This window comes from Macrobrachium nipponense, chromosome 31 (genome assembly GCF_015104395.2).
Source record: "Macrobrachium nipponense isolate FS-2020 chromosome 31, ASM1510439v2, whole genome shotgun sequence".
NCBI classification, from domain to species: domain Eukaryota; kingdom Metazoa; phylum Arthropoda; class Malacostraca; order Decapoda; family Palaemonidae; genus Macrobrachium; species Macrobrachium nipponense.
Window position 1 is genome coordinate 22910044 of NC_061093.1, and position 18423 is coordinate 22928466.

Consider the following 18423-nt stretch of genomic DNA (forward strand, 5'->3'; position numbering starts at 1 on the left):
AATTACTTCTTTATAAGATTTGAGAAACCTTATATTCAGAAATACTGCTGGAATCATTGTAAGCTAAAGAAAAGGTTCGTGGAATGTTATAGGTGATTTCGGTGGAAGAGGAAGAGATAACCTAACCGATTTAGAGAGAGAGAGAGAGAGAGAGAGAGAGAGAAGGAGAGAGAGACGAGAGAGAGAGAGAGAGAGAGAGAGAGAGAGAGAGAGGATAGTATTAGAGCTCATAGTACCAATCAGTGTAATAGGAAACTGGTAGTTATATAAAGAAATGAATGTAGGGAATAGGCGTATACCTTAATCCTTTTGCTAGTTCTCCCTGGACAAGTGCAACAAGATACCTCCTTTCCCCAACCCTGGGACTGAGTAAATGCAGCTAAGGAGTAAGGAGAGAGGGCGCTGGTTGGGGGTTTGTGGGAGGGAGGGAGGGAGGGTTGCACGAGACATGCAACCTTCGAAACGGGAAAAAACCACGCCCAAAGTACGGTTCATCTCTAACCACTGACGTTTTCCGACTTACTTTTGCTCTTAACCTCTGCTCCAGCATGCGTGTGGAGTTTGTCTTTGTCGTTGCCTGCTCTTTCGATCTATTTAATATCTTTTATGGTTTTAATTCGCCCTCTGTATTCTGTTGTTAGGCAGCCCTTTCTCGCACGCGTCCAGAGGCTGTTGCAGCCTCCCTGATCGAGACTGTGAGCTATGTTATCTAGGGCGAATAGCGAATGAGTCGCCTGGAATAGCTGTTAGTATGCAATGGTAATAACCAAAATGTCCTCTTTTAACTTCTCGTCGCTACGAAACCTGAGATCCAAACGCAAGAATATGAAGTCATTCTGCTGTCCGGTAGCAGGATTCGAGCCCGCATCCAGAGTATCGGCACGAGGTCACATTGCCGACCTGACCTGCTCGTGGTCAGGCTTTGTAGCGACAAGCGAATCCAAGAGGTGCGAGGAATTAAGTGAAGGGGTCATTGTGATGAACACAATTACATACGAGTTGGTTACGTGCTCGACTACCGATCTCGGGGTCCGGGGTCGATTCCTTGCTCTGCCAACAAGGAATCAGAAATCAGAGGAATTTATTTCTGGTGATAGAAATTCATTTCTCGATGTGGTTAGGATCCGTCGCTATGTCACCAATTGGTTCCTAGCCACGTAAAAATATCCAGTCCTTGGGGCCAGCCCTTGGAGAGCTTTTGATCAGCTCATCAGTGGTCTGGTTGAACTAAGATATATACTAACAATTACATACTGGTGAAAAGTGGTCTCTAGGAAGGTGACCAGTAGCTTCTATAACTCCAGTATGAATAGGCGTGAATATTGAGCTGTCCGTAGGGGATATTATCGCATAAATGTTACTTTAATTTAGATCGAAAAGAGTAGCAAGGGTCCTTAGAGTACTCATGTCAGAGTGTGACTGAAAAGCTTGGACGCTATAAGAGTGACTGAAGCCACTGCTGTAAGTATGACGTCTTTGCCAGAATGCTTCTATAATTCCAGCTCCCGAGAGAGAGAGAGAGAGAGAGAGAGAGAGAGAGAGAGAGAGAGAGAGAGAGAATGTCAGACAAGAGATTTCACTTCATACCTCTAGTTTGTTACAAGGAGTTACAAGGATTAGGATGTTTCAAAGACTTGTTAGTCCATCCGAAGAGACATCTTGTGCTCACTTATCTGTAGAGACTGTTTGCTCTGGAAAATATGACCTAATATAAATTTTGAGAGAGAGAGAGAGAGAGAGAGAGAGAGAGAGAGAGAGAGAGAGAGAGGCTTTCAACATAGTTCGTATAATTGGATATTCCGGAACATAAAAAATACTTTTGTATGAAAATAATCTCTAGAGTCTCTCGTTGCGTTTTTTTATAAGCTTACCCCAAAGCCTTAAGGAACAAAGGCACGGCTTTAGCTGAAGAGTTGACGTAGATAACAGTACTGATCGTTATCCCGAGTTCTTGAGAGAGAGAGAGAGAGAGAGAGAGAGAGAGAGAGAGAGAGGGGGGGGATGGGGGGGATTAGTTGCTATGTGTGTTCGTGGAACTATACTGTTCACATTTCCCTTTGCGAAGGATCGTAACTGGTTAACGCTGAGAAATGTAAAATATTATCAGAGATTAACACAGTAAAATGTAAATTATCATCAGAGGTTAACAGTAAAATGTAAATTATCATCAGAGGTTAACAGTAAAATGTAAATTATCATCAGAGGTTAACACACTAAAATGTAAATTAACATCAAAGGTTAACACATTGAAATGTAAATTATCATCAAAGGTTAACACAGTAAAATGTATATTGTTAACAGAGTAAAATGTAAATTATCATCAAAGGTTAACACAGTAAAATGTAAATTGTTAACAGAGTAAAATGTAAATTATCATCAAAGGTTAGCACTGTAAAATGTAAATCAAAGGTTAACACAATAAATGTAAATTATCATCAAAGGTTAACACAGTAAAAAAAATGTAAATTGTTAACAGAGTAAAATGTAAATTATCATCAAAGGTTAGCACTGTAAAATGTAAATCAAAGGTTAACACAGTAAATGTAAATTATCATCAAAGGTTAACACAGTAAAATATAAATTATCAGTGGTTATCAAAGTAAAAAGTACATAATTGTCAATGGCTATTACAGTAAATTGTAAAATATTATAACTGGTTATCGCAGTACAATGTAAAATATCATCAGTGTTTATCACAGTAAATTATAAATAATTGTAAATGGTCTAGGCCAGTCCCTTACGACGCTCCTGATTGGCTGTTGATAAGCCAGTCACAGGGCTGGGAACTCTCCTCAGTCTCTCTCGAGAGTTCACATGGGTAGGATCTATGTTCCACCTCTTCTGAGAGATAAGTCTTCCAAAAGTATCCCTCAGGAGAGGTGGAACATACATCCTGCCTATTCAAACTCTCGAGTAAGACTGAGAATTTCCAGCCCTGTCATTGGCTTATCAACAGCCAATCAGGAGCGTCGTAGGGAACTGGCCTAGACATCAAATGCACGGGTGATGTGAATCTACTATAGTAGCGTAGTGCCGTCAATGTTATCCAAGTCCTCTTCTGTCAAATGTGTCGTTTACGTAATCTAGGAATTTGGCACTAAAGACTTTCCAGTAGGAAAAATTAAAATAGTTTATAAATATTCGAGAAACGGTCGTGTCTCCATCGAGTGGGGCATCTCATTCTGTAGACCTTGCCGTGGCTTCAGTTTGGTGGAGCGCGCGCGAGCGAGCGAGGGGGTAGAAGAATGTCGGTAGGGTTACCAGACGCGTCCTTGTATGGGAGAGATCACCACCACCGCCAACCCCCATTCGGGATGACGCTATTATGCACTTCTACCTCAAGAACCAACAAGAGGAACGTCAAGAGGCGTAACCCATTAACTCACTATTTTAGAAAATTGCAACAATTCAAAAAAAGTTCAACAAGTTTGATTAGGGAATTCAAGTAAAGACCTAATTTCGTCCGTTTTTTAAGTTTTGGAGGGGCTAATTACCACGGCTTAGCGTTCAAGGTCTGAGTCAGCCTCTCTACAGGCGAGTGGTCATCCTACTCTTGAGAGAGAGGAGAGAAATCTAGTATGTAGTATATTTCGGAATCTGCTTTGAATGAAATTCGGATTTGAGATCCGTCACTCGAGAATCAGCGCTAAGAACTTCTCTCCGGATTATCTAATCTTTTGGGCGTTTCCTCCTCGGGATTTTTATACATTTACGTATTGATTCTACTTGAGAGAGAGAGAGAGAGAGAGAGAGAGAGAGAGAGAGAGAGAGAGAGAGAGAGAATGTATGGGCATAAATAATTTTATATGACAGAACGGAAGATTCTAAAAGGGAGAGAATGATTCCATTGTCTATTATCTGTAAATAAGTAAACAAATAGAAAAATAGATTAAAAAATAAATGAAAGAACTGAATATGTTCATTGAAGGTCTTTCCAGTTCCATGGGAAATAACGACCTCGGTCAGTTTGTTTGTATTATTCTGGCTTTACACCATCCCGAACCCATTCTAAAGAGCGGCCTGTAAGTGTAGCAACCTGTTAAATTGCATAAGAGGCCTGGTGTGGACCTGTGGTCTCATCCCACCTGACAGAGAGTGCATAATCTTGATTTTTGTTACGTTTGATTATCATTCATGATCTCCATTTGTGTTACGTTTGATTATGTTATCAAACAGAAGTTTCTACACAAGTACAAGGAGTGGAGTTGCGGGGAGAGTTTAAGAAAGGCTAGAATATGTAACCTTCATATATAGTATAAATTTAATAAAGTCTGGAAATGCAACCTTCACAAGTTTAATACAATATGAAATTGTAACTTTGAAAAGTAAAAAAGATTCTAGAATTGTAATTTTCATAAGGCCATGGCCTGAATTGTAGCGTTAATGAGCGCAAAACAGTTTGGAATTGCAGTGTTTGCAAGTTTAAGAAAACCGGGCAATGTAACCTCCGAACACAAACAACTCCTTCAGTGTTATATTGGCCTGATGTTACTACAAGGGCCAAAGAAATAAGGAATAAAAGATATCTTTAAATTATTAATGAACTGGGGAGCAAGCTTTCAACAAAAATGAGTTAATAACCTTCAAGGGTCTTCGTATATTGAATAGTATACTTGTTTTGAGAGCCAAAAAGATTTAATCTGCGATATAGTGACCGAAGATCACAATTGTTAAAGCAGGGTCCTACGATCATCAAATAACTTTCCACCAAGATCCGGCAGAGCAAAGGAAACCATCCGTTCCTAAGCGGCCCACTCCCTACCATATTGCGATCCTACGTGTCCTCCTCACATGGCAAAAGGGCGGGGCTGATCTGGTGACCAGGGCTGAAGGTCTGAAGGGTGGGGCCCGTCGAGTATATAAACCCCGGGTTGCAGAACTGAGACACCACATTCTTTTCTCCGCTGTGACAGAGGGAAACCGAATCCACTACCCATTCAAGATGATGAAGCTTGTGAGTGTTACCGAGTTTTCAAGTGTTGTGTTTTAAGAAGTGATTGTGATAGTGAATTATTTTATTAATATAACTTTTTTTTCTCTTTGGTTATTTCGTATTCTATCACAAGTTACATTTTATACTCTCGTCATTAAGACCTAGGTTTTCTGTTCGTGATGATTTGCACCTTACATAAGGACGCTTCTTTTTGGAGAATCTCTCGAATGTTTTGATTTGCCAATTGGATTTTACTGAATCTTGCAAGGAAGTCTTGCTTGGAAGGAGTACATAATTGAATGAAATTGAATTTAGTGGATTTTTAGGGGAGGGCAAATAAATCTCATTGTTATATATCACGTTGGATTGAAAAAACAAGTAGACTTGGATATGAAGTGAATTAAGGGGCATGAACTCTGCCTTTGATTAGTTTGTCAAAATTAGGATCAAGAAATATCCTCAATGTTGTCGTCTGAATGAATGTGTGATGCTCCTTCTGAACCTATTACTGTTAATACAATGTTTAACTTTGTTCTTAAAGCTCAGTTCGAATGGCAGAATGTTGGTCAATTTCTTGATATGATCTTTAATTACTTGCAAACCTCGACAGTCTTCACTGCATATTACTTACGAATAGTGATCTTATTTCACTCTGCGTTTTAAATGGCCGACTAACGACAACAACCCTTCATAGTATAACCTTGACTTGACACTTGCTTCTTCGCTTTTCTCTCAGGTCGTCCTGGCCATGGCACTGACCGCCGTGTCAGCTGGCACCGTCTTCACCGGCCTCCCATTGACGCACGGTGCCCTCACCTACTCCGGACTGCCACTCGCCACTTCCGGTCTGCCACTCGCCACTTCCGGTCTGCCACTCGCCACCTCCCACTTCGGCGCTCCCATCTCCCAAGTCGTTCCCACCACCTACCTCGCCGGCGCCGCCCCGGCCCTGGTCCAACCTGCTCCCTACCAGATCCACACCGGAGTCCGCGCCGAAGTCGCCGTCGAGCCCGTCGAACAACACGGCTACGTCATCAAGTACTAAGAAGAAGAAGACCTAAGGACACGGCCATTCATCAGCCATGATTTAGAATAAATTTAAAAAAAAAAACCATCGAGAAAAGAATATCACCGGTATACCAGCGTATGTACACGACCACGCCGCGCCATCGCGGATGGACGATCATCGTAACACCATCAGGAACGCTCGTGAGCGTTCGTGAGCGTTCGTTCTCTGGGTTAATGCTCGGAGTTGAAAGGGATTTGTAACCTTTCGGTCGGAGTAGAACCCACGAGGGCGATCTGCTCAGGGGGGCGATAGCCTTCGTCATCTTTGTTCTGTAAATCCACGCCAGGATTCTATTTTTTTCCCTCTCTGTACAGTATTTGTAAATACATATTTATAAAACACGATGTCGGTCTCTGCATATTTCCTTTAGAATTGCCCTGAAGTGTTGGATAAAGTGGCATTTTAATCTAATTCATTCTTTTAAAAATATGGAGTCTGCTTCGTAATCTGGAAATAAATATCTGATGAAATTTCAGTAGTATCACGTAGAGCGACGAAAGAAAAGTATGCGCTCAATTTTTGTGGCGGTGGAATACACTTCTATAAAGGATACAAAAGAAAATATAATATCACATTTGGCAGTATTAAAAACAATATGGTGATGATACTTGGATATGCATCTCATTCCATGAATGCTAGTTTATAGTGTTCTGTAAAAGCAAACTGCTGAGATGTCTTTTGTCTGTCCGTCCGCCTTCAGATCTTAAAAACTCCCCAGGCTAGAGGGCTGCAAATTGGAATGTTGAGCATCCACCCTCCAATCATCCAACTTATAACATTACAGCCCTCTAACATTAGTAGTTTTTATTTTAAGGTTGAAATTAACCGCGATCGTGCGTCTGGCAACGCCGAGTCCAATTCCGAAGGCGTTGCCGACGCACCTTCATTTGACCGTATCTGGAGGAGCAACTGAGCGCTGATGCGCTTCCCAGTCGTAAGCTGAGAGATTCATACTGCAGCACATAGAGAGTTTCATTCAGGATTGTATACTGTACAGAAAACTCGATTGCGCAGAAGAAACTTCGTTGCATTTTTTTTCTTGTTTTATGTTTTGATGTTTTTATTATTGTGATATTTATACACTTATGGGAGTGGAAATACACCTTACAAGAGTACACATTTCTTGGAAAGGCCTCGTATCTGAAGGACGAAGAGCGATTGTATAGGCCTTGGTCTAGGGTAACCGAGTTATGCAGAGCGAGTCAACGAGTAAGGTTTATGTGTGTGTGTGTTTGTGTGTGTGGGTAGATCAAGTGAGTAATAAGTTAGGTATTACCACGTTGGGTCAAAGGAAACAGTTGTATAAATTCAAGGTATACGTTAGGTAAAACTGACTGTGGCAAAATAAAAAGTTGCGATAGTCAGTATATATGAACCAAAAATGGCAACAGGTGACAGAGAAAGACTGCATCGGAATTTGGAGCTTGATTTGAAGAACGAAAAAACGTTGTTGCTTTAGGTCTGCGGTTCTTAACTGGTGGTGGCCCATGGTGACATTTTGGGTGGTCCATCGAATCTCCTCAGGAATTGGTAATAGACTGGAGATTGAGACATAATTCTAACTTTACTGAAAATTCAGTAGGAACAATTTGCTCAAGATAAGTAATTGGCTGTTCATTTTATTATGTTGATCCTATTAGAAAAATATAATGGCAGTCTTCAGGTTGCAATTCTTATGTGAGAAATATATGTCAAGCCAAAATATATGTTGTCCTGGCTTTTATTTATCGTTACTCAAAATAAAGAATATCTTATTGTGTGTTGCCATTACTTAAATTTCTTTGCAGCGTTCCCTCGGCCTCTACTTGCAACCCCTTTCGTTTTATTTGATGTACCTCTTGTCATATTCGCTTTCTTCCATCTTACTTTCCACCCTCTCGTAACATTTGATTCGTAGTGCAACTCCTGTTACATCTTTCTAACCTGTCTACTCAATTTCGGTTTCAGCGCTGAATGACCTCATAGGTCCCAATGCTTGGCCTTTGGCCTAAATTCCATATTCAATTCAATTCAAAAATAAGAAATGGGCCAAGTTTTATTTTTATTGGGCTGGTGGTTCATTATCTGAAACTTGTTGAGAACCACTGGTTTGGATGCAGAGGCAGACGATAAAGAGATGTTACAGATGGTAGGTTTGGGATTCCTGCTGGCCTTGTCAATGGTGTTACTAAGGACTCTGCTACCGTATTCAGAAGGGGCCCAACTGACCAAGCGTGCCCATGTGCCCGTATATGTTTTTCGTCATAATGGCGACTTCGAGCATGTCAGATATTTATGAATTTATTCCCCTTCGACCAATTTTTCGGAGAGGTATTATCTGCGTGCTGTATGTTGAACCGGGAAACACGAGAATAACCCTGTAAGTTCTTCGCAGCGCCCCTTCAGAACCTAACTGCAACGCCCTTCTTTCCTTTTACTGTGCCCCCATTCATATTCTCTCCATCCATCTTTCTTTTCACTCACTCCTAACAATTGTTTCATAGTGCATATTAAAAACCTTTTATTGTAAATTTCCCTTTCAGTGCTGAATGACCTCATAGGTCTCAGTACTTGGTCTATGGCCTAAATGATTTTATATTCCACTTCAATTTCCAAAACAGAAATGAAGTAACTATAGTAGATTCACATCAACAGTGCATCTGATGTCTAGGCCAGTCCCTTACGACGCTCCTGATTGGCTGTTGATAAGCCAATCACAGGGCTGGAAACTCTCAGTCTCTCTCGAGAGTTCACATAGGCAGCATCTGTGTTCCGAGCTCTGCTGAGGGATACTTTTGAAAGGAGAGGTGGAACATACATTCTGACTACGTGGACTCTCTCGAGAGACTGAGAGTTTCCAGCCCTGTGATTGGCTTATCAACAGCCAATCAGGAGCGTCGTAAGGGACTGGCCTAGACATCAGATGCACGGGTGATGTGAATCTACTATAGCTGTTAGTGTTATACATTAATTTCATAATGGTATTCCATAATCCCAGCGAGACGAGAATTTAATTTGCTTAATGAGAAAAAACTTCTACGTCAGCCAGGATTATTTCTTTTTATAACCGGGTATTATGATTTCTTTTTCTCGTGGGTGAATATTTACAGTTATTCACACACACACACACACACACGTGGCAGAAAGTAGTCAGACATGGAAAGGCGAAGAGAGAGAGAGAGAGAGAGAGAGAGAGAGAGAGAGAGAGACGCACACATTTGTAGATTAAGCCTAAGCGTCTTTTTTAATTACTATCCTGGTTCCAGGAATATATTTTCTGCTAATTAGGTTTTACGCAAATTGAGATGCTTAGGGGCCCTGTTTTCTTACTTTTCTTTTAAAACCAATTTATTCAAAGACTTTGTTAAACAGTTAAGAGGACCATCATTCTCTCATGTTCTTGGTTGCTTTTATGCCAGAATCTTTCCTGGAGACAAGTAATGGACAATTTTTGCAATGGAAACCTTAATATACCCTAAGTAGACTTTTATACGAAAGTTGTACTATTATGTAGATTCCCATTCATTTAATTAATCATGTCATGACATGGTTATTATCTTATAAAAGAAATATAGTTATGACACATATCTAGCACCCCTGTAGGGTGTTAGCACCGTCAGTGCACTTGGTGGGGTGCACTGTAGGCACTACTTAAGGTTCTTTGCAGCGCTCCTTCGGCCCCGAGTTGCAATCCCTTTCGTTTCTTTTACTGTATCTCCTTTCATATTATCTTTCTTCCACCGTCTCCTAGCAACTGATTCCTATTGCAGTTGCGAGGTTTTCCTCCTGTTGCGCCTTTCAAACCTTTACTGTCAATTTCCGTTTCAACGTTGAGTGACCTCATAGGTCCGAACTCTTGGCCTTTAGCCTGAATTCTATATTCAATTCAATTCATATCTAGACACACCGATGACAATGTGCGCAAATCAGTAGACGAAAAAGTCGCAATTTGTAACGTTTTCACAAAATGTTTTGACGTGAACTATGGCAATCGGAATAAAAAAATATATACCACATGAAAAAAATGGGAACTATATTAAAGTAAATGTCAAAGATAAACTATAAAAATCGGAATCAGAAATAAATGCTAGCTACATGAAAAAAAAAAAAAAATGGAAACACATTAAAGGAAATATCAAATATGAACACAAGGACAACAAAATTTTAAACACAAACTCAAAAGCCAATGGCGAGAGAAGCGCCTCAATGGCGTGGTTGGTATGGTGTTAGTTCTCACCTCGGTGGTCGCGGGTTCGATTCTCGGCCATTCCATTGAGAAGTGAAAGATGTGTATTTCTGGTGATAGAAGTTCACTCTCGATGTGGTTCGGAAGTCACGTAAAGCCGTTGGTCCCGTTGCTGAATAACTACTGGTTCCAGGCAACGTAAAAACACCAAACAAACAAACAAACAAACGGCATTCTAAGAAAGGTTAGGATTTCTCATGCCTGCTCATGTCTCCCTACTCTGAAAGGAAGTAGTGAATAGTGAAACACGAGAGAGAGAGAGAGAGAGAGAGAGAGAGAGAGAGAGAGAGAGAGAGAGAGAGAGAGAGAGAATGTCAAACAGATTTCACCTGTCTGTTATGGAAAGGATGTAACTTAGTATTAATAGAGAGAGAGAGATATATGAATCTATTCCATTCGTACCTTTCATAATCTGCTATTCTTCACAATTTTTCACGTCTCATTTCGCTCTTGATTACTACTCAGCTGGTATCCCTTGATGACACAGCTGGACGAGTGACTGGCTTTGAGATACAGCGCGCCCTAAATTGCGGTGAACTGCGTTTCTCTAGGATCTGTTCATGTCTGTTGGTGGTAGGTGCCTCTCAGATTTGAGCTTACCAATCTCATTTTACGGAAATCCTTACGTCTATTTGAAATCAGAAATAGAAATAGGATTCTTCTTGCTTTCCCGATGATGTACGTGTGGGAGGGACTGTGGGACGTAGCAAGATTTTATCCAGATCTTGGGACGTAGCACCACAGGATCCAAACCAACTATAGGCTAAATGCCATTTCATTTTTCATGAATTTTGTTTATTATTTTGTTATTGAGCCGTTCGCTCGAATGCCTGTGACTATGAATAAATACCATTAATATTATTAGGCTCAGCGAAATGGTTCAAAAGGGGGAAACAAATATAATTTCAGTTAGTGAGGCAATTAAGCTACCGAGTATCAGTATTTGTACTTTAGTTTACGCTGATTAATTCTTACATAAAGAAAACGAGGTGTTTTGCTTCCAATAGAAAACGAATTTTACCGGAAAGGGTAACTATCACATATATCAACGATCCATCATACAGTAGGACCTTTTAACCAAGGACTGCCAGCGGCATTTACATTTTGTTATTCTAGTTTGCATAAAGATGAGTGATATTGCGTGAGTTTATTTACCCAACGGTCGAAGAAGAAGATGCGATGCCCTTCTCAAAATGGATATTAGAGCAACGAACTTGTATTTGTAGTGCACAGCCAACGAATAGGGAAGTAGGGAGACAAACAGACCTTTTTGCAATTTTATAAGAGAGCAATCAAGAGAAGGGCCTTTTTTATAAACAAAAGACGCGTAGCCGTCTTCTTTCCCTTTTGATTTTGCTTTGTTCAGTGAAGGCCAGATTAAAACAATAAATAATTACATAAATTACCAGTTATACTGTATACACAGAATGGTTGTTGTGGACGAGAAACTTTGTGAGCAACCTTTAATGAACTCAGCTATGCCCGGGTTGCTTATCAAAACACATATATGTAGAGTTGGCTGTGCATAAAGGTTGTTTACGCTCTCTCTATTATAGAGGGAGAGCTTCACTAAAGGGAAGTATCATGGGGCCTAATAACCACACTCAGTCTGTTATAGGTGTGAGTAGCCAGTGAAGGCGGGAAGGTTTGGTGATGGGGTGGGGTTGGGGGGTTGGGGGGAGGGTCCTTTTCGAAACATGATTATGTATAGCGTTGTGTCTAGGACATAATTTGGACAGAATCGAGGAATTTCAATTGCAGTCTTCTCAAAGTTTGTATGAATACCAAGCAGTCTAGAAACGTAATTTATCTCAGATAAGTATGAGAACAGTTATGTATGGAAGTTGATAATAATGAATGAAAACGAGGTCGTGGCTACCAGAATGATCTCAAGGTAGGTTGGACAGTTAAGAGTGAAATTCTTTCGTTGCATTAAAAGTGGCTTTAAGGTGACATTGATTGAGGAGGACATGCTACAGTGGAATATAGTTCCTCATTGGACGAGTGGGTTGCGTACTCGCCTATCAATCTGGTAGCCCGAGTTCCCTTCCCATTTCTCGATATAATGTGGTTCGGATCCCACTGAAAGCTTTAGGTCCCGTTGCTAGGTAACCAATTGGTTCCTTGCCACGTTAAAAAAATATCTAATCCTTCAGGCCAGCCCTAGGAGAGCTGTTAATCAGCTCAGTAGTCTGGTTAAACTAAGATAGTATATTAAATTTTTTAACAGCGGGAGAGCCAATAATTCTAGCTGGTCAGTAGAACGCTGGAAAGCTACTTCTGTGATAAATTTAGAAGAGAATCAAGGTGCTCTTTTTATATGCTTAACTTATAACCAAAGATACTGTAGAGTACACAAAGATACGCAAGTTAGCCGTTTGAGCCGTATTACGGCGCCAGTAGAGACAAATGGCGGCTATAATTAAAATTAAAAAGCATGACGTCATAATTCCTAACCTATGGGAACACGATTTTCCACATGATTGCCGATTGGCGTTAATTTTGTTTACATACTGTGTTCGGAGGTATATTTTGGCTGAGGCTTATGTAGCCAAACTTTTATTTTTGTGGATATCATTTTGAATTTATTAAAACGTACCCATTAAAGATGAAAATTATAGTTGCAATTCATAAGAAACACGAGTGTATTGTGTTTGTAGTGCAGCCGAGCATTCTTGGTGTAAAGAGCAAATCTTGGATGCAGGGCATTAAGAGATAATCTTGGACACAAGGTATCAAGATCAAGTCCAGAATGCATGGTGTAAAATTGAAAATTCTGAATACATAGTATAAAGAGAAAATTTTGAACTTAATGGTATAAAGAGAAAATCTCGAACTCATGATATAGAGAGAAAATCCTGAATGCATGGTTTTTACAATCGTGACGTAAGTCCTGACGTTTCATGTGACGTCACTGCGTCTTCCTTGATGACTGCATTAGCTTAGAACCGCTTGGTGGCTTTCGAGGTACGCATGCTTTGATGGGAAAAAATTCGAGTTGGGCATCTTTGTACATGGGCGCCCGCACATAGGGGCAAGAAGGGGCACTTGCCCCGTCCCCCCCTGAAATCCTGGAAAAAATGTATTATATGACATTTATTAAATTTAACTACATCACTTTGTTTTCCTTCCAATTTAGAATATATTCTTTCAGTTTAAATAAATTAAAGGTATCATTTTGTATTTGTATAATATTTGTATACAGTATATAACTGCGTTGTTCTTTCCAGAAATGTTTGAATTCTCCTGAACAGTATATGGAACGATTGAAAAAATGTAAATGTAACGTCGTATTTTTTCTTTATCGCATCTTGCTTCACTCAAATTATTGACATCGCAGTTCCACTGCATAATTTATATATCTATATATTATATATATCTATATATTTATATAATATATATATATATATATATATATATATAATAATTTGCACTATCCTCTTGGAAAATGTGCTTAAACATATAAACGTTGAAGCGAGAGGACATACCATTTCGGATGACATGAATATAAACATATGTCTTCTTACTATACCAATCTACATTTAGGCAGCGAGAAAAATAAGCTGGAGAGACCAAAGAAACTGTTGATTTTATCCAGTAATTAAAAGACTGAATGTGTTCTCGACACACAGAGAGAGAGAGAGAGAGAGAGAGAGAGAGAGAGAGAGAGATGTACAAACAACAGATTTCACGTCATCTGGTTTCCCTCTTGATTTGAGACTGCCTTGACGGAGTTTACGCATTTCCAACCTATGGTTGAAACGCGTAGCGGGCAAGAGGGCTTTCGAACTGGGAGAATTATCTCCTAGTTTGAATCTAAATGTCTCAATTTTTTCTCTTACTTGATCATCTTCCAATCTCTTACTTTCTTTCGCTCTGTTACTCCCCCTAGCTGTCCTCCTCCTTTCACTAAAACCCTCGTGTAGGTTGGGAAGGAGCTGGGTCTCTGAACTTAGGCTTTACCTTGATCCAAATGGCAGGGACTATAGCGGTTTGGTCCGCCGCTCGATTATGTTTAGACCTTGAGGATATTGATGTGATTCCACATCAATATTTATTAGGGCGGGACTACATGTGGGGACTTGCCTACGGAATCCGGGGAGGTATAGTCTCCAGCGGTAGGACTCTCGGCAATTTATCCGGATTGCCCTCTAAAATAACAAGAGTGGGGATGATTGCATACTAGCTATGCCTCGGTCCTATCAAGCGGGTTCTGCTTACACTTGAGCCAATCATGTTATGTTAGAGCCATCCCTTCGGGGTAGGGTGGGGGGTGGGAGTGGACATATGGGAATTGGTCTCTGCTGTGGTGTCTTTGGTGAGGGGGAAGTCTTTGAGAGGAGGCCCACCAGTTTTTGTTTACCATGGCTTGCAGTTGGTTTCTCTGTAATTTCAAAAAAAAAAAAAAACGAAAAATGGAATATGACTCTGGAACTCAGTCCCCCGGAAAATGTGACCCCATGACACTAGAGACGATCTTCGGCTTGTTTAAATAAGGAAAGCTCTGTTGACAACCTCGGCAATAAAAAGGATTCCTCCACAATACTCTCGACCAATGTTGTTAAAGACAATTTATCGGCACTGGTGGAAAATAATTCTAGTAGTAACAGTAATACTTTACTCTCTGGTTTCTGGCTCATTACCAGATACAACAAAAAATCTGAAAATTCTCCACTTAAAAAACATACCAATTGGTTGTAGCTATGGACATAATTCATGAAGCTTCTGTAGATTTGGGGCAATCAAAGAAATTTTAATGGAGCTTAATGGTAGTAAAGGATTTGGAAGCTTGGGTATCATTTTCAAGTTTTGAGATTGCTTTAGAAGCAAATAAAAATTTAGAGAGCATAAGAATTGACAATTGTTTGATTTCTGGGCTCTATGTGATAAAGCACCAAGACACCTAGAGTATATAAACCAAAAAAAAAGTGGTTTAATTAAAAGTAAGGATATTAGTAGATACGGTAAGCAATCTGTTTTGATTAATGCAAAATCAGATACTCAAGCTCACATGCTTTGTGGCATGAAGATTGCAGAAATTGATCCTATTAAGGATATTAAACCACATATGAGCTTCAGCTATGGTAGAGGAGTAGTTTTGATAAAGATCTATATGAATTTTCAGAACCAGAAATTCTGGACATGTGCCCTGATAATGTTTGGAAAGTAAGTAAGATCCCTCAAACAAGCATGGTAGTTTTAACATTTGAAACCCCGTCATACCAGATCATATAATTATTGAGAATGAAAAAGTACGTGTTCGAGAATATAAACCTAGGCCTTTACAATGCTTTAATTGTTTCAAGTACGGTCACCCTTCCCGGTACTGCAATAATACGAAGATCTGTATTAACTGTTCTTCGTTAGAACATGGCCAATGCAACAGAGATACAACCTGTGCAAACTGTAAAGATCATCATAAATCAAATGATAAAATTTGTAGAGAATACAAGAAAGAAGAAGCTGCCATCTTGAAAGCAAATGCTGAACATATTAGTGTAGGTTATGCAAAGCATTTACTCGATCGACAACTTAATTTTGCTCAAGCGGTTAAGATGCCACCAAAAGATTATAATCCACTACCCCTTACTACCACAGGGGGACCAGTGGTAGCACCTGGTGGCCCGTCAGGTGCATCTCCCTTAGTGGTAGTAGCCCAGCCATCTGGGTCAAGTGCTCAGCTTATAAAAGCCAGAGCACAACCTCCAGAAGAGGTCAAGATGGTTTCCACCACACCAAAAGTAGTGTCACTGATAGGAGCACCTCTCCTAGAGGTAGTAGCCCAGCCTTCTGGGCCAAGTGCTCGAACTGTTGAAGTTCTAGCACAATCCTCCAAGGAAGCCAATGTGGCTTCCACCACCTCAAATGTATTGTCTCAGGCAGAATCTCTACCTGATTTGATGGAGATTAGAAAACAAGATCTTCCAAAGAGGAAAAGGTCCCATCCTCCTCACCTTCATCCAAATCAGGTAAGTGCCCTACTGCTCATGATCCCAAGGTTGACTTGTATAAAGATCACAGAAAGAAAGAAAAGAAGAGCGGTGGCCTAGTAAAGCCTTCCATCTCCAGGCCTTACATGGCTTCATCTGAAAAGTCCCAAAAGACAAATGAGACAAAGAAAAATAATAACAAAAGGTAATGTCTATTATCCAGTGGAATTGCAGAGGTCTAAGTACTAGCATTGAGCAAATAAACAAAAAACTTTAACCAGGGACTTGGACACGAAGATAATTTGTCTACAGGAAACCAAGATCAGTGACAAACCATTTAATCCTGGACTCAATTATCATTTTTGTAGATCCCCTCCTTTGCAAGGTGCAAGAGCTCAAGGTGGTACAGGTTTTATTATTCACAAATCTGTAAAATTTGAAACAATCCCACTCAATACACCACTACAGGCATGTGCAGTTAGAACTCATATCGGAAAAAAAATTACTTTATGCTCGCTATATATTGAACCATCTTTTAGAACTTTCCTCTAGATCATGCTGGGAATCCCAAGAAGGCTTAGCCTTTCTGACCTCCAAGACCTGATCAATCAGCTTCCTGCCCCTTTTATTTTGATGGGTGATTTTAATGCAAAGCATACTTTATGGGGTGGAAATGTATGCGATAGATGGGGTAATCTTGTTGAAGAATTAATCGACAACAATGATGTAATACTAATGAATGATGGTTCTCCAACTAGGTATGATGTATTCCACAACTCTACATCAGCCATTGATTTGTCAATCTGTTCCTCATCCATTCGATTGGACTACCTTTGGTCAGTAAATGAACACCTACATGGCAGTGACCCATTGGCCAATAATGTTAAAATATGTCCATAATCTTCCTTCTTCAGTGTCCACCAAAATGGAAGATAGACGAGGCAGACTGGGCAGCTTATGAAAAGTGTTCACACACTGATAAAGAGTATGATGAATTTACATCTCCAGTTGCATGCCTATCAACATCTTGAAAATATTATTGATGATAATGCTAGCAAGTTTATACCTAAAACATGCGGTTTACCTCATCGCCCTGTAGTTCCTTGGTGGAGTAAAGAATGTACCAACGCAAGAAAAGTGACCCGAACTTGCTTCAGAAGATACTTGAGAACAAACTATGTAGCAGATAGAATAGCGTACCTCAGAGCCTGTGCCAAACAAAAAAGAACTTTTAAAAAAGCAAAGAGAGCATCTTGGAAGAAATATATATCTAATATTATACAAAACTCCTTCAAAGGAATAGGGACAAGATTAGAAAACTTCAAGGCAAATTCGTCCCTAAGCCTCTACCAATATTAAGGGAAAATAATAGATATTATCTGACCCAAAGATGTAGCAGAGGTTCTTGCAAAGCACTTTGCCCCATGTATCAAGTGCTGACAACTATTCCCCAGCATTTCAACAAATTAGAGCATCAACATCTGTTGTTCTCCCTTGCTTCTTCAAATACTGAAGCTTTAACCTGCCTTTTAGTATGGAGGAGATGCAAAATGCTATCTCTAGCTCTTCTTTAACTGCCCCAGGTGAGGATGGCATCCGGTATGAAATGATATCACATCTTCCAGTGGATACCAAGGAATTTTTATTAGAAACCTTTAATGGGACTATGGGCTTCCCATACATCTCCTGATTCCTGGCATACATCAATTGTAATTCCAGGCCACAAGTCTGGTAAAGACCCAGAACTGCCATCTAGTTTATAGGCCCATATCCTTGACCAGTTGCATATGCAAATTATTTGAGAGAATGATCAACAACAGACTTGTGTGGTATCTAGAATCAAAAAAATCTTTTATCTAACAGGCAGTTTGGTTTTAGGAAGAACCGAAGTACTCTAGACCCTTTGCTGATGTTATCAAGGGAAATTTCAAATGCCTTTTTTCTAACCAAAACCAGGTGGTGGGTGTCTTTTTTGACCTCGAAAAAGCCTATGACAGGACCTGGAGGGGTGGTATTTTAAAGCAATTGGCCTCGTGGGGTATAGGAGGACATATGTTCTCTTTTATGGAAGAATTTTTATCAAACCGCTCAATTAAAGTGAGAGTAGGGTCAGAAACTATCTTCATCCTACATGCAAGAAGAAGGTGTCCCCCAAGGCAGCGTATTGAGTGTGACCTTATTTGCTGTTGCTATTAATAGTCTCATGAGTCACATACCTCCTGGCATACAAGGATCACTATTTGTCGATGACTTTGCAATTTACTGT

General features: G+C 40.0%; 2 protein-coding genes across 3 annotated transcripts in view; both read left to right on the forward strand.

Moving 5' to 3' along the window:
• The window catches only part of LOC135206691 (bestrophin-4-like), a 514714-nt gene that overhangs the window by 211575 nt on the left and 284716 nt on the right, over positions 1–18423 (forward strand). The gene's annotated exons all lie outside the window — the stretch shown is intronic.
• Positions 4817–6346, forward strand: LOC135206690 (uncharacterized). Its single transcript, XM_064238099.1, has 2 exons — positions 4817–4954; positions 5670–6346. The coding sequence occupies exons 1-2, from the start codon at positions 4943–4945 to the stop codon at positions 5976–5978; spliced, it is 321 nt and encodes a 106-aa protein (XP_064094169.1). The 5' UTR covers positions 4817–4942; the 3' UTR covers positions 5979–6346.